This window comes from Halichondria panicea, chromosome 3 (genome assembly GCF_963675165.1).
Source record: "Halichondria panicea chromosome 3, odHalPani1.1, whole genome shotgun sequence".
NCBI lineage: Eukaryota > Metazoa > Porifera > Demospongiae > Suberitida > Halichondriidae > Halichondria > Halichondria panicea.
In genome coordinates, this window is record NC_087379.1 from 6,994,078 (window position 1) to 7,014,460 (window position 20,383).

Below are 20,383 nucleotides of genomic sequence, written 5' to 3' on the forward strand. Positions count from 1 at the left end.
GCATTCACGAGTCTGTTGACAGGAGGTGGGGTTATTCACAGCATTGCAATGAAACTTATAATTATTATGGGGCGAAATAAGAAAAGCCTTTGCTGTGATCCATGACAAATGCCGAGTGCATAAAAAAGTACATAAGCCAAAAAGCAAAGAATTGTAGCTACAGAAAGAGTCATATAACACAGATAGGACCAAGGGAAGAGTACGCTACTCCAATAGACTGTACACAGGAGGCAAACTCACTATTGCATGTAACCACAGCCACTTGAGATACAACAATAACAATAACAATGCTGATAAGAAAAAGCAATGAATAAAATTAGTGGTAATCATCAACAGCATGTGGTTGTGACATAGGTTAGACAGAATGCTTATAGTGCATACTCTTCCTAATGAACTCTCATTATAGTCGCTTTTACGCACAATTAAGTGTGCGAGACTATAATAATGCAAATGAGTTCTTGTTGTGCTATTATAGAGCAGCATCAATATTCGGGCCCATCAATTATCTCGTATAGAGAGCAGATTGAGAAGTTGTCTTCCACTGACAATACTCGTTGTAAGGGCTAAACAACAAAGCTTAATACGAAAGTTTAATTAAACTGCGTTGTCCTATATAATAATTATATCGATAGAACTGTTAGCTGAATAGGAACAGCTATACAGCTGCAAGGCCGGCAGAGACAATATGCTACAAGGTGTCAGTATAGAATTAGGAGGGTGTGTGGCAATCGAAAATCGTTTTGTGCACAAGGAAATTTGGGATTTTCGTAGCAGCAATTTTTAACTTGCAAAGTGGTAAATATAAAGTCCCCGTTCCGTTTACGTAGTAAATGCATAATACACTGATACAGCGCAAATTAAACACTAAAAAGGACGCTCAAGATAAGAGCTTTTTTCTGTTATTAAATTTACTTTGGCCACCCATGCAGCTATAGTAATCACGACATTTTGCAGCTTGCTAGCTTTGCTACATGTAAGTTAGCTATAGCAGTTATGCTAAGTAGTGCAGTGAATGGTGCGTTCTATTTCTTGTTAGATCTATGTAGAACTATAGGCTATAAGCATAATTTAGCTGGGTATAACCATATAATATGTTACTAGAGGATTGTCGCTTTGCATTCAAAAACACAGCACATCACATTTGTAAAGTGCAATGGTATATAGCAACAGTACAGTAAAATACGCTTTTAATACAGTATCAAAACGGAAACACTTTAAACGTACTACGTAAACGGAATGGGATAATTTATTATATTGACCGCTATATACGTATATAGGCAGATAACTATACTTGAAAGGGAACTATACTTGAGAGGGGCTTTAAGTCAAAGTATGGTATACTGTTGCAATTGTTTTTTTGGGCGAAGCCACTATACCCATTAAATTAAAACATTGTGGCAATACAGCAGCATAATAATACATACCTCGATACTTTACAGTGGTGTGGTCATACAAGAGTGTCCAGTATAATGCTCTCTCCAACACGTGTCACTTTCAACATCATCCTGCAATATGTTTTTTCACATCAATTCTTACAACAATAATTATAGTACCTTCAAAAAAGTACGACCACCATTTGAAAGAAATTTAGATGTGAGAGAGAATTAGGCGTATTTTTGCGAATGGCGTGGTTTCCCTCTGGGCAGTTGGCGTCTCACAACTATAATGTATACACGTGAAAAGCAGTAGATCTAGTATGTACAATAATTATAAATGTACAATGTAATATTATATTGAAACATAGCATCAAGTATGTACAGCATATAGCTAAGTAACTAGTCTAGCTACGATACTCGAGGTGACTAGGATTGTCTCTTTGTTTGTTTTTTGTGCAAAACGTATACTTGCAACGTGCAACGGTAAATTGCAACGCTTTTAGTACAGTGTAAATGTACTGGCGTACTACATAAACGAAACTTATATTGACCGCTTACTGCATCTATACAATAATAGTGCAATGTACGCTATGACAAGTACAGTCGAAAACGGCAGTGGTTCTTGGTCAGACATGCATGCAATGGAACTAAGCTTTATGTGTTAATGAATAGCTATAGCGCTCCGGGCATTCACCGGGACCAGAATAGTCTCACAGTAAAGAAGCCAGAACTCAAGCGTGGCTGTATAGTGTGCATTTGATGTATCAAGCTTCAAAATGAAACTGTATTTAGCTAGCTTCAATGCATGTGTGTACAAGGTTTAATTTATACTTCTTAGCTTTTACCCAACTAAGCTTTTTACCATTTGAAAATCTGTCAAAACAAATAATTTTTTGCTGAGGCTATCTATCCTAGCTAGCTGTAAACGCAGTGCCATGGCATCCAAGTGAAAATACACACACAAACAAACACACTTACTATAATACCGTCTTTCTTCTAATTACAGCGCAGCACAAATAGAACAAGAAAAAACCATAATTCCAGTTTGGCACTTATAATATTATTTAGAGTGGTGCTTAGCAACGTAAAGTACTATAGTATAGCTGTTTCCATGAGGCTATCAGATCAGTTGTACATGTAGCCTCGAATTAAGGATGCGTTATTTCTAATTATGTAAGCGCTAGCAACTTGGCGCTTACTTGTTATGTGAATTTGGCCCTTCAATTAGAGTGGCGCTGTAATTAAATAACTCACTTATTGTGCTATGAAACTTGGGCAATATAGGCTTCAATTGGTCTCCACTTGCACTTTGTTTGAGCCCCATTCAACCTTTTACTTGCTTGTCCTTCCTGCATATTATATTGTAGAGTTATTACAGGGTGTCATACAGGATTTTAAAGTAGAGGGGGGAAATATAAGGCATTCCTTTAAGCTAAAAAAAGTCAACTGCATGTTATTTCAATACCCTGGTTAGTATACAGGCTATAGATACTCAGTCATACACCATTACTAAATACCTGAATGCAAATGCTAGGGGGGGAGGGGGGGTTGGAGCCAGAGGGGGATACTCCCCCTGTGTACTGTATGACACCCTGGTACAATAAGCAATGGCTGTGCAATCAGATGCTCCCCTGTGTACTGTATGACACCTGGTACAATAACAATAGCTGTAATTACATTGTACAGCATTGTTCAGCATGTTGAGGGAAACTTACCTAGTTCCACAGTTTTGTCAAACAGCTCTCAAACCATGTCTAAACTCAACTTCTTTTTTTCTTTGCAAGAACAAAAAAAATCTTTGTTGCTGTGCATGTTGTGAAACAGCGGTGATATGCAGCAGCTGCACATCTGTTGTACTGCATGCCCTTATTTGGTACTGAAAACAGCACACTGTGCTGAATTAGCATGTGTACCTGTTTCAGCACACCCATTACGTTTAGCACAGTCCATTTAGCACATTAATCGAACATCAAAATTACAAGCCATGAAAAAGCACACCAATACAACCACGTAGGCTGTGCTATATGCCTACAAACTGTTTAGCACACCACGATCGATGCTAATATACCGTATAGCGGGTATATTTCGAAGTTATAAATGTTCGCAGTTTTCGTGGATTGAGCCAGTACCGCGAAAATTTACACCCACGAAAATTTATATCTTATTGAATAGTAGGCGTGTTCAGTATTATTGACCACACCTATCTACAATAAGAGGAAAGAAAAGAGACAAGGACGCCGGTATAGCCAGCTAGCTTGCTCTACGTCTACTGTATCCCCTGACCATGGCCTGCATAGCAAACGTTCTGCTAGAGGTGGAGGACATAGTGCCTCACCGATTCATACAGGCTAGGCCTGGATTCGAGGCTAACGGTGTGGAGGTACAGCTGCAAGTTGATGTGCGCATGCGCCAAAAGGCTGAAACTCAGACCACGAAAATAAACTCCGCGAAATCTTTTGTAGAGGTCCATCCGCGAAAATTTATACCCTCGAAATATACCCGCTATACGGTAGCACACGCTCAGGGTCTAAAACAGCACACCTCTTTTCTCTGTGTATGGGGAGGTACAGAACTGTGAATGTTGTAAAACCTCTCACTTGACAAACAGTAACTCATCAGGTATGCACACAACTACATGTACATAATTATAGTTATGTGAATACGTTGATGGCTAGAAACGTTTCATCCCAGAGCTAAACACTGCACAGTAGTAATTTAAGTTGGTTAGTGATGGCTTACGTACGTCAGTAGGGGTAACCCTATAGGCGGAGGTACACCTCTGCAGCTCAAGTGAAGATGACTTGGGAGTTGACCACTTCAACACAACATCCTTTGTTGAGGAGTCCTTCTTTGTGGAGGATATCACCGACAGTCCATACATAACCTGCATACACAAGAATGGTAAAACATAAAAGCATAGAAATAAATAAGTTGAAATAGTATAAATCAGACATTATAGGTCTATAACTTAAACACACCAAACTATATGTCATGAAATTACATACATGCAGTAATGACATTGCATGCATGTATACATGTCAAATTAGTTCATGCACGCTACTTTATGGATTTTGGTTCATTGTCAATAAATTTATCTCCACAACAACAACAGCAAATGCACACACACACAGATGTAGAGTGTTCGTTCATTCATGATCTAGTAATGGTGCAACACTGCAGGGAGAGAGAAACACATCATGTTAATCACTAATCTCAAAGTATGCACTTGCTGAAACTACTTACTTGCTAGTTCTCAAGTTCTTGTAAAGCTCAATCTTTGATTCACCATAGCTACGGCCGGCAAACTCTTGATGACAGCCATCAGCCGCGACACATTTCCTGTTTGTCCACATCGACAATAATGAGTCTCCAGGTTTAGCGAGTGTGGGCAGTCCTCCGTCCACCAGTGGGTGTGGTCTGTGACCTTCCTGTGTCCTCATGTTCCACTTATAGTCTGAGCCATTGACTGACCTTCCACCTCTATCGTTGGAGTGCCTATAATAGCAACAATCAATTATTTAGAGTGTCTCAAAATATCCCCCCCCCCCCCCTGTCTCATAATGCATAACTATAAGCTACAGAGAGTATATGCCAGTGCTGTATATAGACATTACTTGCATATTTGGGAGATATAATTATAGCAAGTTGATATAGCGTTAACGTTAGAGGATATACCCCCTAAGTCCCTAACCTAACAGCATTCAGTTTCAAAGAAGCATTCCATAACTAATTAGCAGGAATGTGCCACAACATTCATACACTCACTTTTCTACATCCCTCCAGTTTGAAGAACTCTCAGTGGCTGTACTGCCATTCTCTGTGTGTGTGTGGGGGGGGTAATAGTGAAGGTCGTGTCTCACACTAACCCCTCCTACCTGTCTTGACGGGAGGTGTTTTCCTGGGCAGCTGCATGCTTGGACAACGGGAGGTCATCTGAAGGAGGAACTCTAGCAAGTGACGATGCCTCTCAGAGTTGGAGCTGTACATGTGTGCCAAGTCCTCTAGCTCTGACCACAGACTGCGATACTGTTCATCTCTGAAGGGGGAGGGGGAGATTAGTGTTCACCCTGTCATTATGTCATTATGTCATTATGTCACGAGTACGTTACAATAGCTGGCAGGTCATGTGATAGAGTATACCTCTTAACCCCTTTGTTCCTGCCACCAGTCGGTATTGACAGCGGCTCGTTGGCTTTCTCTTTCTCATATAATTGAGTGATCACCTGATAAAAATGTGATGACACAATTAATGTGACAGAATAAATACGAACATGAGTAGCATGGAACTTAATTGGTGACCTTAAAAAAGGGTCAGTTTTTATAAAGATCGGAGGTTTAGTTATCAAGAATGTGCTACACGTTGTTATAAGGCAACGATATACATGATGTGGGTTTCGGCCACGGTAAACAGAGGTGACCTTTTGTAGAGGCATTTTACAAACTGCTCATTTGGTATAACCTGTACTTTATATCACAGTTGGCCGCTAATTTAATGGGGTGTGACATGTTTGCTCACCTGTCTGCATTGCTCCAGCTGTGGGTCTGACATGGTCTCTTGTTTGATTAGAGCCGGTAGACAGTCCAGCTCCTATAGAGAGAAACAGTCAGTAAAAGCCTCTAATTAGAGCGGGGCCGGGGTAGCTAACCTGTGTGAGTGTGTAGATGAGTGTGTCTGCGTAGACCATGGGCCAGTGACGAGTGGCGTGTTCCAACTTGCTCAGAGCTGTGCGTGTGGTGTGTGTGTGTGTGTGTGTGTGTGTGTGTGTGTGTGTGTGTGTGTGTGTGTGTGTGTGTGTGTGGGAATGTATACAGTCAAACAATTATACCACACTCTGCACATGCAGAGCCTGAGGCACACATGTATAGAAGGGAAACTACCAGTCATACACATAACTATTGTATGTACCACTTGGCTATCAAACAGTTTACTACTGGATGTTCGTTATGGACACTCACCGATCTGCTCCGGGTAAACCTTGGGTATCTTTGTCCTGTCCACTGGAGTGGGGGTCAGTGAGTTCCCCTTGACTATAGCTCACTGAAGTCCTGCATGTGACCACCTGATAAGAAATGTACAACTACCCAGTAGCTAAGGTAGGCGAAGTATCAAGTAGCTAAGGTGAACTAATAGTAACGCTCAGGGCCACCGTAGAAATGTGATGCTACAAATAACGTGATAGAATAAATATGAAGCAATAAATTAATGCATGGAACTTAAAAATTGGTCACCTTAAAAAATGGTCAGTTTTTATAAAGATTCGAGGTCTTGGTGTCTAGTCTTGGTGTCTAGTTATCAAGAATGCCTTATAAGGCACTGATATACCGCCATGGTAAACAGAGGTGACCTTTTGTAGAGGCATTTAGTTGCACACAAACTGCTCATTTGGTAACCTGTACTTTATATCACAGTTGGCCGCTAATTTAATGGGGTGTCACATGCTCACCTGTCTGCATTGCTCCAGCTGTGGGTCTGACATGGTCTCTTGTTTGATTAGAGCCGGTAGACAGTCCAGCTCCTATAGAGAGAAGTAGTCAGTAAAAGCTATAATTAGAGCGGGCCCGGGGTAGCTAACCATAGATGAGTGTGTCTGCGTAGACCATGGCCAGTGACGAGTGGCGTGTTCCAACTTGCTCAGAGCTGTGCGTGCGTGCGTGTGTGTGTGTGTGTGTGTGTGTGTGTGTGTGTGCATGAGAGGTCAAACAACTAACTGCACATGCAGAGCCTGAGGCACGTGCACACATAGAAGGGAAACTACTAGTCATACACATATCACACATTTATCATACACTAAATCACGTTATTCCTTCAAAAACAGGTCTGATTTGACAAAGATTTGGACCCGAAAATCAAACGCTGTTTTAGCACACCAGTTATAGCACTATACTAAACAGCTACTAAATGCATTTGTTCGTTAGGACACTCACCAATCTGCTCCGGGTAGACCTTGGGTATCTTTGTCCTGTCCACTAGCTGGAGTAGGGGCCAGTGAGTTCTCCTTGACCAGCTCACTGAAGTCCTGCATGTGAGTCAAAACACGTCAGTGTAGCAATAATGGCTGTCTGTAATCCATGCAGCTATTATAGGATTTACACAACTATAAACTTAAAACTGATATGTGCATATTGCCATGCCACTTGCCGATATCCGATAGTCAGTGATGCGACCACCCCAGCCCTCGCTGATTGAGGGGGGGTCATCAAGGTGGGGTATCGTGGATGGTATACAGTGCAGGAAGATCACTCCTGGAGGGGCACATACATTAACAAGAGTAGATACTCTTGACAGAAATTAAATACTAAAATCAAAAATTGCTCTCAATGGGCTATAATAATTATAGTACGTCATTAATGACATCAACAACAAAATGTACATATACAACAAATGTTCCATTACAATTAGCCCCCACCCCCCCCCAATATCTTCAAGAGGCTGAGGTGTGAGTACCTGAGTGGCTGGTGAGGACGTGGGAGATAATTTTGATAGAGTGCTCTTCCTGGGTTGCTCTAGTAACACGGCTTTACCAGACAGCAAAAAGTTGATAAGGCAGATGGTGGGACGACTGGTTACCTGTGTGCGTGTGGGGGAGGGGGAGGGGGGGTCATTGCAATTGCACTCATAGAATCGCCACTCACTTTTCGACATCCCTCCAATTTGAAGAACTCTCAGTGGCTGTACTGCCATTCTCTGTGTGTGGGGAAGGGGGGGCAATAGTGAAGGTCGTGTCTCACACTAACCTCTCCTACGTACCTGTCTTGACGGGAGGTGTTTTCCTGGGCAGCTGCATGCTCGGACAGCGGGAGGTCATCTGAAGGAGGAACTCTAGCAAGTGACGGTGCATGCCTCTCAGAGTCAGTTGGAGCTGTACGTGTGTGCCAAGTCCTCTAGCTCCGACCACAGACTACAATACTGTTCATCTCTGAAGGGGAGGGGGAGATTAGTGTTCACCCTGTCATTATAATATGTCACTATATGAGTACGTTACAATGCACCAGCTGGCAGGTCATGTGATAGAGTACCTCTTAACCCCTTTGTTCCTGCCACCAGTCGGTATTGACAGCGGCTCGTTGGCTTTCTCTTTCTCATATATCTGAGTGATCACCTGATAAGAAATGTGATGACACAATTATAAATACGAAGTGATTAATGCATGGAACTTGAAATTGGTCACCTTAAAAAAAGGGTCAGTTTTTATAAAGATTCGAGGTTTTGGTGTTTAGTTATCAAGAATGCATGTCTACACCTAGGTTTTGGCCAAGGTAAACAGAGGTGACCTTTTGTAGAGGCATTTAGTTGCACACAAACTGCTCATTTGGTAACCTGTACTTTATATCACAATTGGCCGCTAATTTAATGGAGTGTCACATGTTTGCTCACCTGTCTGCATTGCTCCAGCTGTGGGTCTGACATGGTCTCTTGTTTGATTAGAGCCGGTAGACAGTCCAGCTCCTATAGAGAGAAACAGTCAGTAAAAGCCTCTAATTAGAGCGGGGCTGGGGTAGCTAACCTGTGTGAGTGTGTAGATGAGTGTGTCTGCGTAGACCATGGGCCAGTGACGAGTGGCGTGTTCCAACTTGCTCAGAGCTGTGCGTGTGTGTGTGGGAGGGAATGTACAGTCAAACAATTACCACACTCTGCACATGCAGAGCCTGAGGCACACATGTATAGAATGGAAACTTCCAGTCATATACACGTAAACACATATCATAATTATGTACATATAAAAATCACCATGTCAACGATGTATACTCATTATGTGCTTACATATACTATAGCTAGCTGTACTCTCACCATAATACTCTTAGTGATTTAGTTGGACGTTATTTCCTAACACAAGTTATGGCCTCAGAAAAATAGCTCCAAAAAACAGGTCTAATCAAAACATCACGCTCTAATTTGGGCCTGAAAATTCAAACGCTGTTTTAAGCACACCATGTTGTAGCACTATACTAAACAGCTACTAAATACATTTGTTCGTTATGGAACTCACCGATCTGCTCCGGGTAGACCTTGGGTATCTTTGTCCTGTCCACTGGAGTGGGGGCCAGTGAGTTCTCCTTGACCAACTCACTGAAGTCCTGCATGTGAGTCAAAACACGTGCAGCAATAATGGCTGTCTGTAATCCATGCAGCTATTATAGGATTTACACAACTATAAACTTAAAACTGAGATGAGATGTGCATATTGCCATGCCACTTGCCAATATCCGATAGTCAGTGATGCGACCACCCCAACCCTCGCTGATTGAGGGGGGGTCATCAAGGTGGGGTCTCGTGGACGGTATACAGTGGAGGGAGGGGCACAGTACATATGCACATGTTAACAAAAGTAATGCACTGGACAGTATTAGTTATCCAATCTCAAGTCAAAAATTGGTCTCAATAATTATATGAGCTGTAATAATTCTAGTACGTACCTCATGACAAAATGCACATATCGAAATGTACACACAATTTTTCATTACAATTAGCCTCCCCCCCCCTCAATATCTTCTGGGTACCTGAGTGGCTGGTGAGGACGTGGGAGATGATTTTGGTAGTGGTCTTCCTGGGTTGCTCTAGTAATACGGCTTTACCAGACAGTACAAAGTTGATCAGGCAGATGGTGGGACGACTGGTTACCTGTGTGTGTGTGTGTAAGGGGTGGGTGGTGGGGAAGTGGGTTATGTGATGAAACACCTGACAACGTTGACTAGGTAGCCCTATAGTAAAATACCAGTATAACGTCTGGTTTGACGTCTGGATATCACATGTCAGGTGTTTCATTTTGTCTATAAAGTCACTATTAATTTTGTATTTGTTTTTATTACTTTTTGTCCTGATGAATCGCTCAATGCGAGGAAAAACTTTGACAATAAAAAAACAATAAAACAAATTGAAAGTGAATCTATATAGCCATAGCCTTAGCCAGCTCACAGCTATTTACCTAAAGTACAATTATTATAATCGGTGGAAGGCTATCATCTCAGCTAGTTCTTGTACAGATAAAACATTTTTATTTGGCAGTATAATTATAATTATGACAAAATAATGTTAAATAATGAGCAAAATAAACCTATGCGTCCTTGAAAACATAGTAAAACTAACACTTACGTATGCGATCAAAGTGTCTACATGTCAGTATGTTGTGCTGTTCCCACCTAGCTCTAGGTCAACACAAGTTCCATTTCTGTCCATCTTCACAAATTACTGCAACGTCGACTTATTCAAAAAATCTTGAAACTGTAGTTACAGGCCGGACAACAAACTCTATTAATCAATGGGCAGTACTGAGCAATGCTAGGAAAGCTGATGACTATGACTATATGGTAGCCACAGAAAACCGTGCTAAACAAATGTCTCCAGTTTTAGCACGTTTGCACATGTGCTAAACAACCTGATGTGCTAAACCGGCACATGTGCTGAATTCTAATGTGCTGAAACAGTTGTGCTGATTGTATTGTGCTAAATCAATTTCAAACATCAGAAAACAACAATACATCAATACAGTATTAAAATTGTATTAAACAAACGATGAGGATATAAAAGTGAAAAGTTTTTTAACCATAGCAAGTCTGCACTCAGTTCACTGCAATTGTAAGATACTGCCTTTGACTTCTCAGCATCACCTGCATGCGTAAAGTAGAAAAATATGTCACATAAAGCCAGTAGAATTATAACCAAGTATAAGAATAATTAAAGTGCGTATACATAACATCATTCATAGCATGAACAAAGTAAGGTTGTTCCACCCCCCCCCCCCTCTCCACTGATAGCATTCACTAGTCTGTTGACAGGAGGTGGGGTTATTCACAGCATTGCAATGAAACTTAGGGGCGAAATAAGACATCACTAACGTTTATTCATCCATTCATAGCATGAACAAAGTAAGGTTGTTCCACCCCCCCCCCCCTCTCCACTGATAGCATTCACTAGTCTGTTAACAGGAGGTGGGGTTATTCACAGCATTGCAATGAGACTTATAATTATTATGGGGCGAAATAAGAAAAGCCTTTGCTGTGATCCATGACAAATGCCGAGTGCATAAAAAAGTACATGAGCCAAAAGCAAAGAATTGTAGCTACAGGAAAGAGTCATATAACACAGATAGGACCAAGGGAAGAGTACGCTACTCCAATAGACTGTACACAGGAGGCAAACTCACTAACCACAGCCACTTGAGATACAACAATAACAATAACAATGCTGATAAGAAAAAGCAATGAATAAAATTAGTGGTAATCATCAACAGCATGTGGTTGTGATGTAGGTTAGACAGAATGTTTATAGTTGCATACTCTTCCTAATGAACTCTCATTATAGTCGTTTTTACGCACAATTAAGTGTGCGAGACTATAATAATGCAAATGAGTTCTTGTTGTGCTATTATAGAGCAGCATCAATATTCGGGCCCATCAATTATCTCGTATAGAGAGTAGATCAAGAAGTTGTCTTCCACCGACAATACTCGTTGTAAGGGCTAAACAACAAAGCTTAATACGAAAGTTTAATTAAACTGCGTTGTCCTATATAATAATTATATCGATAGAACTGTTGGCTGAATAGAAACAGCTATACAGCTGCAAGGCCGGCAGAGACAATATGCTACAGGTGGCAGTATAGAATTAGGAGGGTGTGTGGGAATCGAAAATCGTTTTGTGCACAAGGAAATTTGGGATTTTCGTAGCGGCAATTTTTAACTTGCAAAGTGGTAAATATAAAGTCCCCGTTCCGTTTACGTAGTAAGTGCATAATACACTGATACAGCGCAAATTAAACACTAAAAAGGACACTTAAGATAAGAGCTTTTTTCTGTTGTTAAATTTACTTTGGCCACCCATGCAGCTATAGTAATCACGACATTTTGCAGCTTGCTAGCTTTGCTACATGTAAGTTAGCTATAGCAGTTATGCTAAGTAGTGCAGTGAATGGTGCGTTCTATTTCTTGTTAGATCTATGTAGAACTATAGGCTATAAGCATAATTTAGCTAGGTATAACCATATATGTGTTACTAGAGGATTGTCGCTTTTCATTCAAAAACACAGCACACCGCATTTGTAAAGTGCAATGGTATATAGCAACAGTCAGTAAAATACGCTTTTAATACAGTATCAAAACGGAAACGCTTTAAATATACTACGTAAATGGAATGGGATAATTTATTATATTGACCGCTATATACATATATAGGCAGATAACTATACTTGAAAGGGAACTATACTTGAGAGGGGCTTTAAGTCAAAGTATGGTATACTGTTGCAATTGTTTTTTTGGGCGAAGCCACTATACCTATTAAATTAAAACATTGTGGCAATACAGCAGCATAATAATACATACCTCCAATTGTGTCGATACTTTACAGTGGTGTGGTCATACAAGGGTGTCCAGTATAATGCTCTCTCCAACACGTGTCACTTTCAACATCATCCTGCAATATGTTTTTTCACATCAATTCTTACAACAATAATTATAGTACCTTCAAAAAAGTACGACCACCATTTTAAAAGAACTTTAGATGTGAGAGGGAATTAGGCGTATTTTTGCGAATGGTGTGGTTTCCCTCTGGGCAGTTGGCGTCTCACAACTATAATGTACACGTGAAAAGCAGTAGATCTAGTATGTACAATAATTATAAATGTACAATGTACAATATAATTATATTGAAACATAGCATCAAGTATGTACAGCATATAGCTAAGTAACTAGTCTAGCTACGATACTCGAGGTGACTAGGATTGTCTCTTTGTTTGTTTTTTTGCAAAACGTATACTTGCAACGTGTAACGGTGAATTGCAACGCTTTTAATACAGTGTAAACGTACTGGCGTACTACATAAACGAAACTTATATTGACCGCTTACTGCATCTATACAATAATAGTGCAATGTACGCTATGACAAGTACAGTCGAAAACGGCAGTGGTTCTTGGTCAGACATGCATGCATGGAACTAAGCTTTATGTGTTAACGAATAGCTGTAGCGCTCCGGGCATTCACCGGGACCAGAGTAATCTCACAGTAAAGAAGCCAGAACTCAAGCGTGGCTGTAGTGTGCATTTGATGTATCAAGCTTCAAAATGAAACTGTATTTAGCTAGCTTCAATGCATGTGTGTACAAGGTTTAATTTATACTTCTTAGCTTTTACCCAACTAAGCTTTTTACCATTTGAAAATCTGTCAAAACAAATCACTTTTTTTGCTGAGGCTATCTATCCTAGCTAGCTGTAAACACAGTCCCATGGCATCCAAGTGAAAATACACACACAAACAAACACACTTACTATACCGTCTTTCTTCTAATTACAGCACCGCTAAAGATTTTCAGTGGCGCACAAATAAAACAAGAAAACCATAATTCCAGTTTGGCACTTATAATATTATTTAGAGTGGTGCTTAGCAACATAGAGTACTATAGTATAGCTGTTTCCACAAGGCTATCAGATCAGTTGTACATGTAGCCTCGAATTAAGGATGCGTTATTTCTAATTATGTAAGCGCTAGCAACTTGGCGCTTACTTGTTATGTGAATTTGGCCCTTCAATTAGAGTAGCGCTGTAATTAAATAACTCACTTATTGTGCTATGAAACTTGGGCAATATAGGCTTCAATTGGTCTCCACTTGCACTTTGTTTGAGCCCCATTCAACTTTTTACTTGCTTGTCCTTCCTGTATATTATATTGTAGAGTTATCAGGGTGTCATACAGGATTTTAAAATAGAGGGGGGAAATATAAGGCATTCTTTTAAACTAAAAAAAGTCAACTACATGTTATTTCAATACCCTGGTTAGTATACAGGCTATGGATACTCAGTCATACACCATTACTAATACCTGAATGCAAATGTTAGGGGGGGAGGGTGGAGCCAGAGGGGGATACTCCCCCTGTGTACTGTATGACACCCTGGTACAATAAGCAATAGCTGTGCAATTAATTGCACAGATGCTCCCCTGTGTACTGTATGACACGTACCCTGGTACAATAATTATTATACAATAGCTGTGCAATTAATTGCACAGATGCTCCCCTGTGTACTGTATGACACGTACCCTGGTACAATAATTATTATACAATAGCTGTGCAATTACATTGTACAGCATGTTGAGGGAAACTTACCTAGTTCCACAGTTTTGTCAAACAGCTCTCAAACCATGTCTAAACTCAACTTCTTTTTTTCTTTGCAAGAACAGCAAATAAAAACAAATCTTTGTTGCTATGCAGCAGCTGCACATCTGTTGTACTGCATGCCCTTATTTTGGTACTGAAAACAGCACACTGTGCTGAATTAGCATGTTTACCTATTTCAGCACACCCATTACATTTAGCACAGTCCATTTAGCACATTAAATTACAAGCCATGACCAATACAACACGTAGGCTGTGCTATATGCCTACAAACTGTTTAGCACACCACGATCGATGCTAATAATTATACCGTATAGCGGGTATATTTCGAGGGTATAAATGTTTGCGGTTTTCGCGGATTGAGCCTGTACCGCAAAAATTTATACCCACAAAAATTTATATCTTGAATAGTAGGCGTGTTCAGTATTATGGATTTGAGGCTAACGGTGCGGAGGTACAGCTGCATGTTGATGTGCGCATGCGCCAAAAGGCTGAAACTCAGACCACGAAAATAAACTCCGTGAAATCTTTTGTAGAGGTCCATCCGCGAAAATTTATACCCTCGAAATATACCCGGTATACGGTAGCACACGCTCAGGGTCTAAAACAGCACACCTCTTTTCTCTGTGTATGGGGAGGTACAGAACTGTGAATGTTGTAAAACCTCTCTCACTTGACAAACAGTAACTCATTAGGTATGCACACAACTACATGTACATAATTATAGTTATGTGAATACGTTGATGGCTAGAAACGTTTCATCCCAGAGCTAAACACTGCACAGTATAGTAATTTAAGTTGGTTAGTGATGGCTTACGTACGTCACTATAGGGGTAACCCTATAGGCGGAGGTACACCTCTGCAGCTCAAGTGAAGATGACTTGGGAGTGGACCACTTCAACACAACATCCTTTGTTGAGGAGTCCTTCTTTGTGGAGGATATCACCGACAGTCCATACATAACCTGCATACACGAGAATGGTAAAAATTAAATCATAAAAGCATATAGGAATAAATAAGTTGAAATAGACATTATAGGTCTAACACACCCAACTATATATCATGAAATTACATACATGCAGTATAATGACATTGCATGCATGTATACATGTAAAATTAGTTCATGCACGCTAGTTTATGGATTTTGGTTCATTGTCAATAAATTTATCTCCACAACAACAACAGCAAATGCACAACACACAGATGTAGAGTGTTTGTTCATTCATGATCTAGTAATGGTGCAACACTGCAGGGAGAGAGAGAAACACATCATGTTATATAATTAATAATCCCACACTTGCTGAAACAACTTACTTGCTAGTTCTCAAGTTCTTGTAAAGCTCAATCTTTGATTCACCATAGCTACGGCTGGCAAACTCTTGATGACAGCCATCAGCTGCGACACGTTTCCTGTTTGTCCACATTGACAGTAACGAGTCTCCAGGTTTAGCGAGTGTGGGCAGTCCTCCGTCCACCAGTGGGTGTGGTCTGTGACCTTCCTGTGTCCTCATGTTCCACTTATAGTCTGAGCCATTGACTGACCTTCCACCTCTATCGTTGGAGTGCCTATAATAGCAATAATCAATTATTAGTCTTTAAGAGTGTCTCGAAATATCCCCCCCTCGTCTCATATAGCATAATTATAAACTGCAGAAAGTCTGCATGTATGCCAGTGCTGTATATAGACATTACTTGCATATTTGGGAGATAATAATATAGCAAGTTGATATAGCATTAACGTTAGAGAGGATCTACCCCCTAAATCCCTAACCTAACAGCATTCAGTTTCAAAGAAGCATTCCATAACTAATTAGCAGGAATGTGCCACAACATTCATACACTCACTTTTCGACATCCCTCCAATTTAAAGAACTCTCAGTGGCTGTACTGCCATTTTCTGTGTGTGTGGGGGGGGCAATAGTGAAGGTCGTGTCTCACACTAACCCCTCCTACCTGTCTTGATGGGAGGTGTTTTCCTGGGCAGCTGCATGCTTGGACAACGGGAGGTCATCTGAAGGAGGAACTCTAGCAAGTGACGATGCCTCTCAGAGTTGGAGCTGTACATATGTGCCAAGTCCTCTAGCTCCGACCACAGACTGCGATACTGTTCATCTCTGGAGGGGGAGGGGGAGATTAGTGTTCACCCTGTCATTATGTCACTATGAGTATGTTACAATGCACCAGCTGGCAGGTCATGTGATAGAGTATACCTCTTAACCCCTTTGTTCCTGCCACCAGTCGGTATTGACAGTGGCTCGTTGGCTTTCTCTTTCTCATATAATGAGTGATCACCTGATAAGAAATGTGATGACACAATTATAAATACAAAGTGATTAATGCGATTGAAATTGGTTACCTTAAAAAAGGTAAGTTTTTAAAGATCTGAGGTCTTGGTGTCTAGTTATCAAGAATGTGCTATGCCTTATAAGGCAACAATATACATGTATGTAGGTTTCGGCCACGGTAAACAGAAGTGACCTTTTGTTGAGGCATGTACATGTAGTTGCACTACGTTACAAGGCACTGATACACATGATGTGGGTTTTGGCCACGGTAAACAGAACCATAGTAGGCGTCCAAAGGAGAAAGCGATTAGAAATGAAAATACCTTCGAATGACAACCGCGTTGCCAATGCAGTTTAATCGAGGCCGCCGTTTTAACGTTGGAAAAAATGGCCAAAAAGACAAACGATATAGACAAACGATTGTCTTACTGTCAATGTAAGAGTTCTGCTGCTTATCTTGCAATTCCATACAATACTAACCCTACCTTGCAATTCCATACAATACTTGAGACCATAATGAGACACAGTACACTACTTAGTTATAGACAGCTTTAGCTACATTAGAGTTATTATAGGAATAAAAAGACTTTTGATCCCTCTAGCATCTTCATAACAATCTATTGCCATTTCCTTGTCTCAATTTTGTCAATTAATTACTGTACCATTAAGAAAGCAGCAGATAGATTGTTTGTTGCTGAAGCTATACTGTTTGGAGGGTTGTTGATAGACTTCAACGCACCGGAGATGTGTCTAGCTGCTAATATAAAGCCAGCCCAAGGGAGCACTGTCTAGATGATCTCACGATGAATTGATCGTCACATTGACATGATCTGTGAAAAGCCGACTACCTGAAATTCAGACCCAATTGCTTCAGATTACTGGTAGATCTACAAGTGCTGCCACATTATGCCGTGCACTTAAACGCCTAGGATTCACTCGAAATACATCGCTATACAACGCTCTGAAAATAGATCTAGGTATTGCACAATCTACAATTTGAAACTGTGAGCATGCTCAGCTCTGACCACAATGTCATGTTATTACTATATGTACACATACCTGAGGTCAATTAGTGGTACAAATGTATGTTTCACTTCAAGTGAGGTGAAAAAGGTTGTAGTTGCGATTACAATACATCTTTGACGTACGTCTGGCGGAATGCCTTTTGTGTACAGTCTATTGGAGTTGTATACTCTTCCTAATGAACTTGTTAGAATTAACATGCAAAGATTGTAGCTTCCGGTAAGCCTTGAACATTTCGCGCTATATGGTATAGCGAATTGAGTGCTAGACATTTCACAAGCATCAACTTTCATGGAAGATAAATAACTGTGAACAATTGGCGTAGTATTCAAAACAGTGAATTACATCAGATCATAGATTATTGATGGTCAGACACATATGAATCATTATATCGTTGGAGTGCCTATAATAGCAACAATAACTATTAGAGTGTCTCGAAATACCCCCCCCCCCCCTCGTCTCATATTGCATAATTATAAACTGCAGATGTATGTACATAACATCACTTGCATATTTGGGAGATAATATAGCAAGTTGATATAGCATTAACGTTAGAGGATCTACCCCCTAAACCTGAAGTAACAGCATTCAGTTTCAAAGATATAGCACTAATTAGCAGGAATGTATCACAACATGAATGCACTCACTTTTCCACATCCCTCCAATTTGAAGAACTCTCAGTGGCTGTACTGCCATTCTGTGTGTGTGTGTGGGGGGGGGGTAATGGTGAAGGTCGTGTCTCACACTAGCCCCTCCTACCTGTCTTGACGGGAGGTGTTTTCCTGGGCAGCTGCATGCTCGGACAACGGGAGGTCATCTGAAGGAGGAACTCTAGCAAGTGACGATGCCTCTCAGAGTTGGAGCTGTACATGTGTGCCAAGTCCTCTAGCTCCGACCACAGACTACGATACTGTTCATCTCTAAAGGGGGGGGGGAGATTAGTGTTTACCCTGTCATTATGTCATTATGTCACGAGTACGTTACAATAATGCAACAGCTGGCAGGTCATGTGATAGAGTACCTCTTAACCCCTTTGTTCCTGCCACCAGTCGGTATTGACAGCGGCTCGTTGGCTTTCTCTTTCTCATACAGCTGAGTGATCACCTGATAAGAAATGTGATGAACAATTAATGTGACAGAATAAATACGAAGTAATTAATGCATGGAACTTGAATTTGGTGACCTTAAAAAAGGGTAAGTTTTTATAAAGATCCGAGGTCTTGGTGTCTAGTTATCAAAAATGTGCTACACATTATAAGGCACTGATACACATGATGTGGGTTTTGGCCACGGTAAACCTTTTGTTGAGGCATGTACATGTAGTTGCACACAAACTAGCTCATTTGGTATAACCTGTACTTTACAGTTGGCCGCTAATTCAATGGAGCGTCACATGTTTGCTCACCTGTCTGCATTAATTGCTCCAGCTGTGGGTCTGACATGGTCTCTTGTTTGATTAGAGCCAGTAGACAGTCCAGCTCCTATAGAGAGAAACAGTCAGTAAAAGCCTCTAATTAGAGTTAGGGGTAGCTAACCTGTGTGAGTGTGTAGATGAGTGTGTCTGCGTAGACCATGGGCCAGTGACGAGTGGCGTGTTCCAACTTGCTCAGAGCTGTGCGTGTGTTCGTGTGTGTGTGTGTGTGTGTGTGTGTGTGTGTGTGTGTGTGCGTGCATGTGTGTGTGTGTGTGCGCGTGCGTGTGTGTGGTCAAACAACTACCACACTGCACATGCAGAGCTTGAGGCACATGCACACATAGAAGGAAAACTATCAGTCATACACATATCACACATAATTATCATACACTAAATCACGTTATTCCCAAAAACAGGTCTGATTTGACAAAGATTTGGGCCCGAAAATCAAACGCTGTTATAGCACACACCATGTTATAGCTAAACTAGTTCGTTATGGACACTCACCAATCTGCTCCGGGTAGACCTTGGGTATCTTTGTCTTGTCCACTGGAGTAGGGGCCAGTGATTTCTCCTTGACCAGCTCACTGAAGTTCTGCATGTGAGTCAAAACACGTGCAGCAATAATGGCTGTTTGTAATCCATGAAGCTATTATATAGGCAACTATAAACTTAAAACTGATATGTGCATATTGCCATGCCACTAGCCGATATCTGATAGTCAGTGATGCGTCCCCCCCAGCCCTCGCTGATTGAGGGGGGGTCGTCCAGGTGGGGTCTCGTGGATGGTATACAGTGCAGGAATATCACTCCTGGAGGGGCACATAGACAGAAATGGTATGGAGGATGATCTATGATCTAGGGACAGATCAGACATTACTTGACACTTGTTTTACGGCATAAAAAATGTCTAACTTTAAGCATGTTTTCATACAACAGAGGCCCAACTAGTTAGAAACCTGAAACCTGAAAAGAGACCTACGTATATTAGACAAATTCCAATTACTGCTAACTAGTGGGAGATTGAGTAAGTGTAGGTTGCATGATGGCTTACTACGTCACTAGGGGTAACCCTATAGGCGGAGGTACACCTCTGCAGCTCTATATAGTGAAAATGACTTGATGGGAGTTGACCACTTCAACACAACATCCTTTGTTAAGGATATCACCGACAGTCCATAACCTG

At 40.9% G+C, this 20,383-nt stretch overlaps 2 protein-coding genes and 1 long non-coding RNA gene across 4 annotated transcripts; all 3 read right to left on the minus strand.

The window, feature by feature from the left end:
* Window positions 1-4,445: 4,445 nt before the first annotated feature.
* LOC135333153 (integrator complex subunit 13-like) lies at window positions 4,446-8,215 on the minus strand. The gene is made up of 16 exons (XM_064528066.1): window positions 8,125-8,215; window positions 8,010-8,061; window positions 7,822-7,880; window positions 7,516-7,619; window positions 7,302-7,393; window positions 6,950-7,014; window positions 6,821-6,892; window positions 6,333-6,414; window positions 6,023-6,099; window positions 5,893-5,964; window positions 5,836-5,840; window positions 5,517-5,599; window positions 5,252-5,412; window positions 5,142-5,193; window positions 4,620-4,871; window positions 4,446-4,550 (listed from the first exon to the last, which is right to left on the minus strand). Exons 1-16 carry the CDS (start codon window positions 8,213-8,215, stop codon window positions 4,523-4,525), a joined length of 1,347 nt encoding a protein of 448 aa, XP_064384136.1. The 3' UTR covers window positions 4,446-4,522.
* A 2,092-nt stretch (window positions 8,216-10,307) lies between these two features.
* LOC135334009 (uncharacterized) lies at window positions 10,308-14,456 on the minus strand. 2 transcript variants are annotated; one of them, XR_010394174.1, is made up of 3 exons: window positions 13,924-14,456; window positions 12,692-12,938; window positions 10,308-10,982 (listed from the first exon to the last, which is right to left on the minus strand). It is a non-coding gene; the product is annotated as an uncharacterized LOC135334009 (long non-coding RNA). The 2 variants fall into 2 exon arrangements; XR_010394173.1 differs by lacking the exon at window positions 13,924-14,456 and having other exon boundaries at window positions 12,692-13,627.
* Window positions 14,457-15,598: 1,142 nt separating this feature from the next.
* On the minus strand, window positions 15,599-20,003 carry LOC135333993 (integrator complex subunit 13-like). Its single transcript, XM_064529027.1, has 11 exons — window positions 19,705-20,003; window positions 19,319-19,395; window positions 19,189-19,264; window positions 18,805-18,887; window positions 18,543-18,703; window positions 18,431-18,480; window positions 16,686-16,767; window positions 16,429-16,589; window positions 16,321-16,372; window positions 15,790-16,041; window positions 15,599-15,721 (listed from the first exon to the last, which is right to left on the minus strand). Exons 6-11 carry the CDS (start codon window positions 18,477-18,479, stop codon window positions 15,694-15,696), a joined length of 624 nt encoding a protein of 207 aa, XP_064385097.1. The 5' UTR covers window position 18,480; window positions 18,543-18,703; window positions 18,805-18,887; window positions 19,189-19,264; window positions 19,319-19,395; window positions 19,705-20,003; the 3' UTR covers window positions 15,599-15,693.
* Window positions 20,004-20,383: the final 380 nt, after the last annotated feature.

What these genes read in the sequence shown, in the direction of transcription:
- LOC135333153 (XM_064528066.1), bottom strand. Translation starts at nt 8,215, where the DNA reads ATGCACCGTCACTTGCTAGAGTTCCTCCTTCAGATGACCTCCCGCTGT. An exon ending in CGCAGACACACTCATCTATG is followed by an intron (nt 6,893 to 6,949) that starts GTTAGCTACCCC and finishes TTCTCTCTATAG; the next exon opens with GAGCTGGACTGTCTACCGGC. An exon ending in GGTTTACCCGGAGCAGATCG is followed by an intron (nt 6,100 to 6,332) that starts GTGAGTGTCCAT and finishes CCACACGCACAG; the next exon opens with CTCTGAGCAAGTTGGAACAC.
- LOC135333993 (XM_064529027.1), bottom strand. Translation starts at nt 18,479, where the DNA reads ATGGCAGTACAGCCACTGAGAGTTCTTCAAATTGGAGGGATGTGGAAA. An exon ending in AATTGGAGGGATGTGGAAAA is followed by an intron (nt 16,768 to 18,430) that starts GTGAGTGCATTC and finishes ATTTCTTATCAG; the next exon opens with GTGATCACTCATTATATGAG. An exon ending in AATTGGAGGGATGTCGAAAA is followed by an intron (nt 16,042 to 16,320) that starts GTGAGTGTATGA and finishes TTGCTATTATAG; the next exon opens with GCACTCCAACGATAGAGGTG.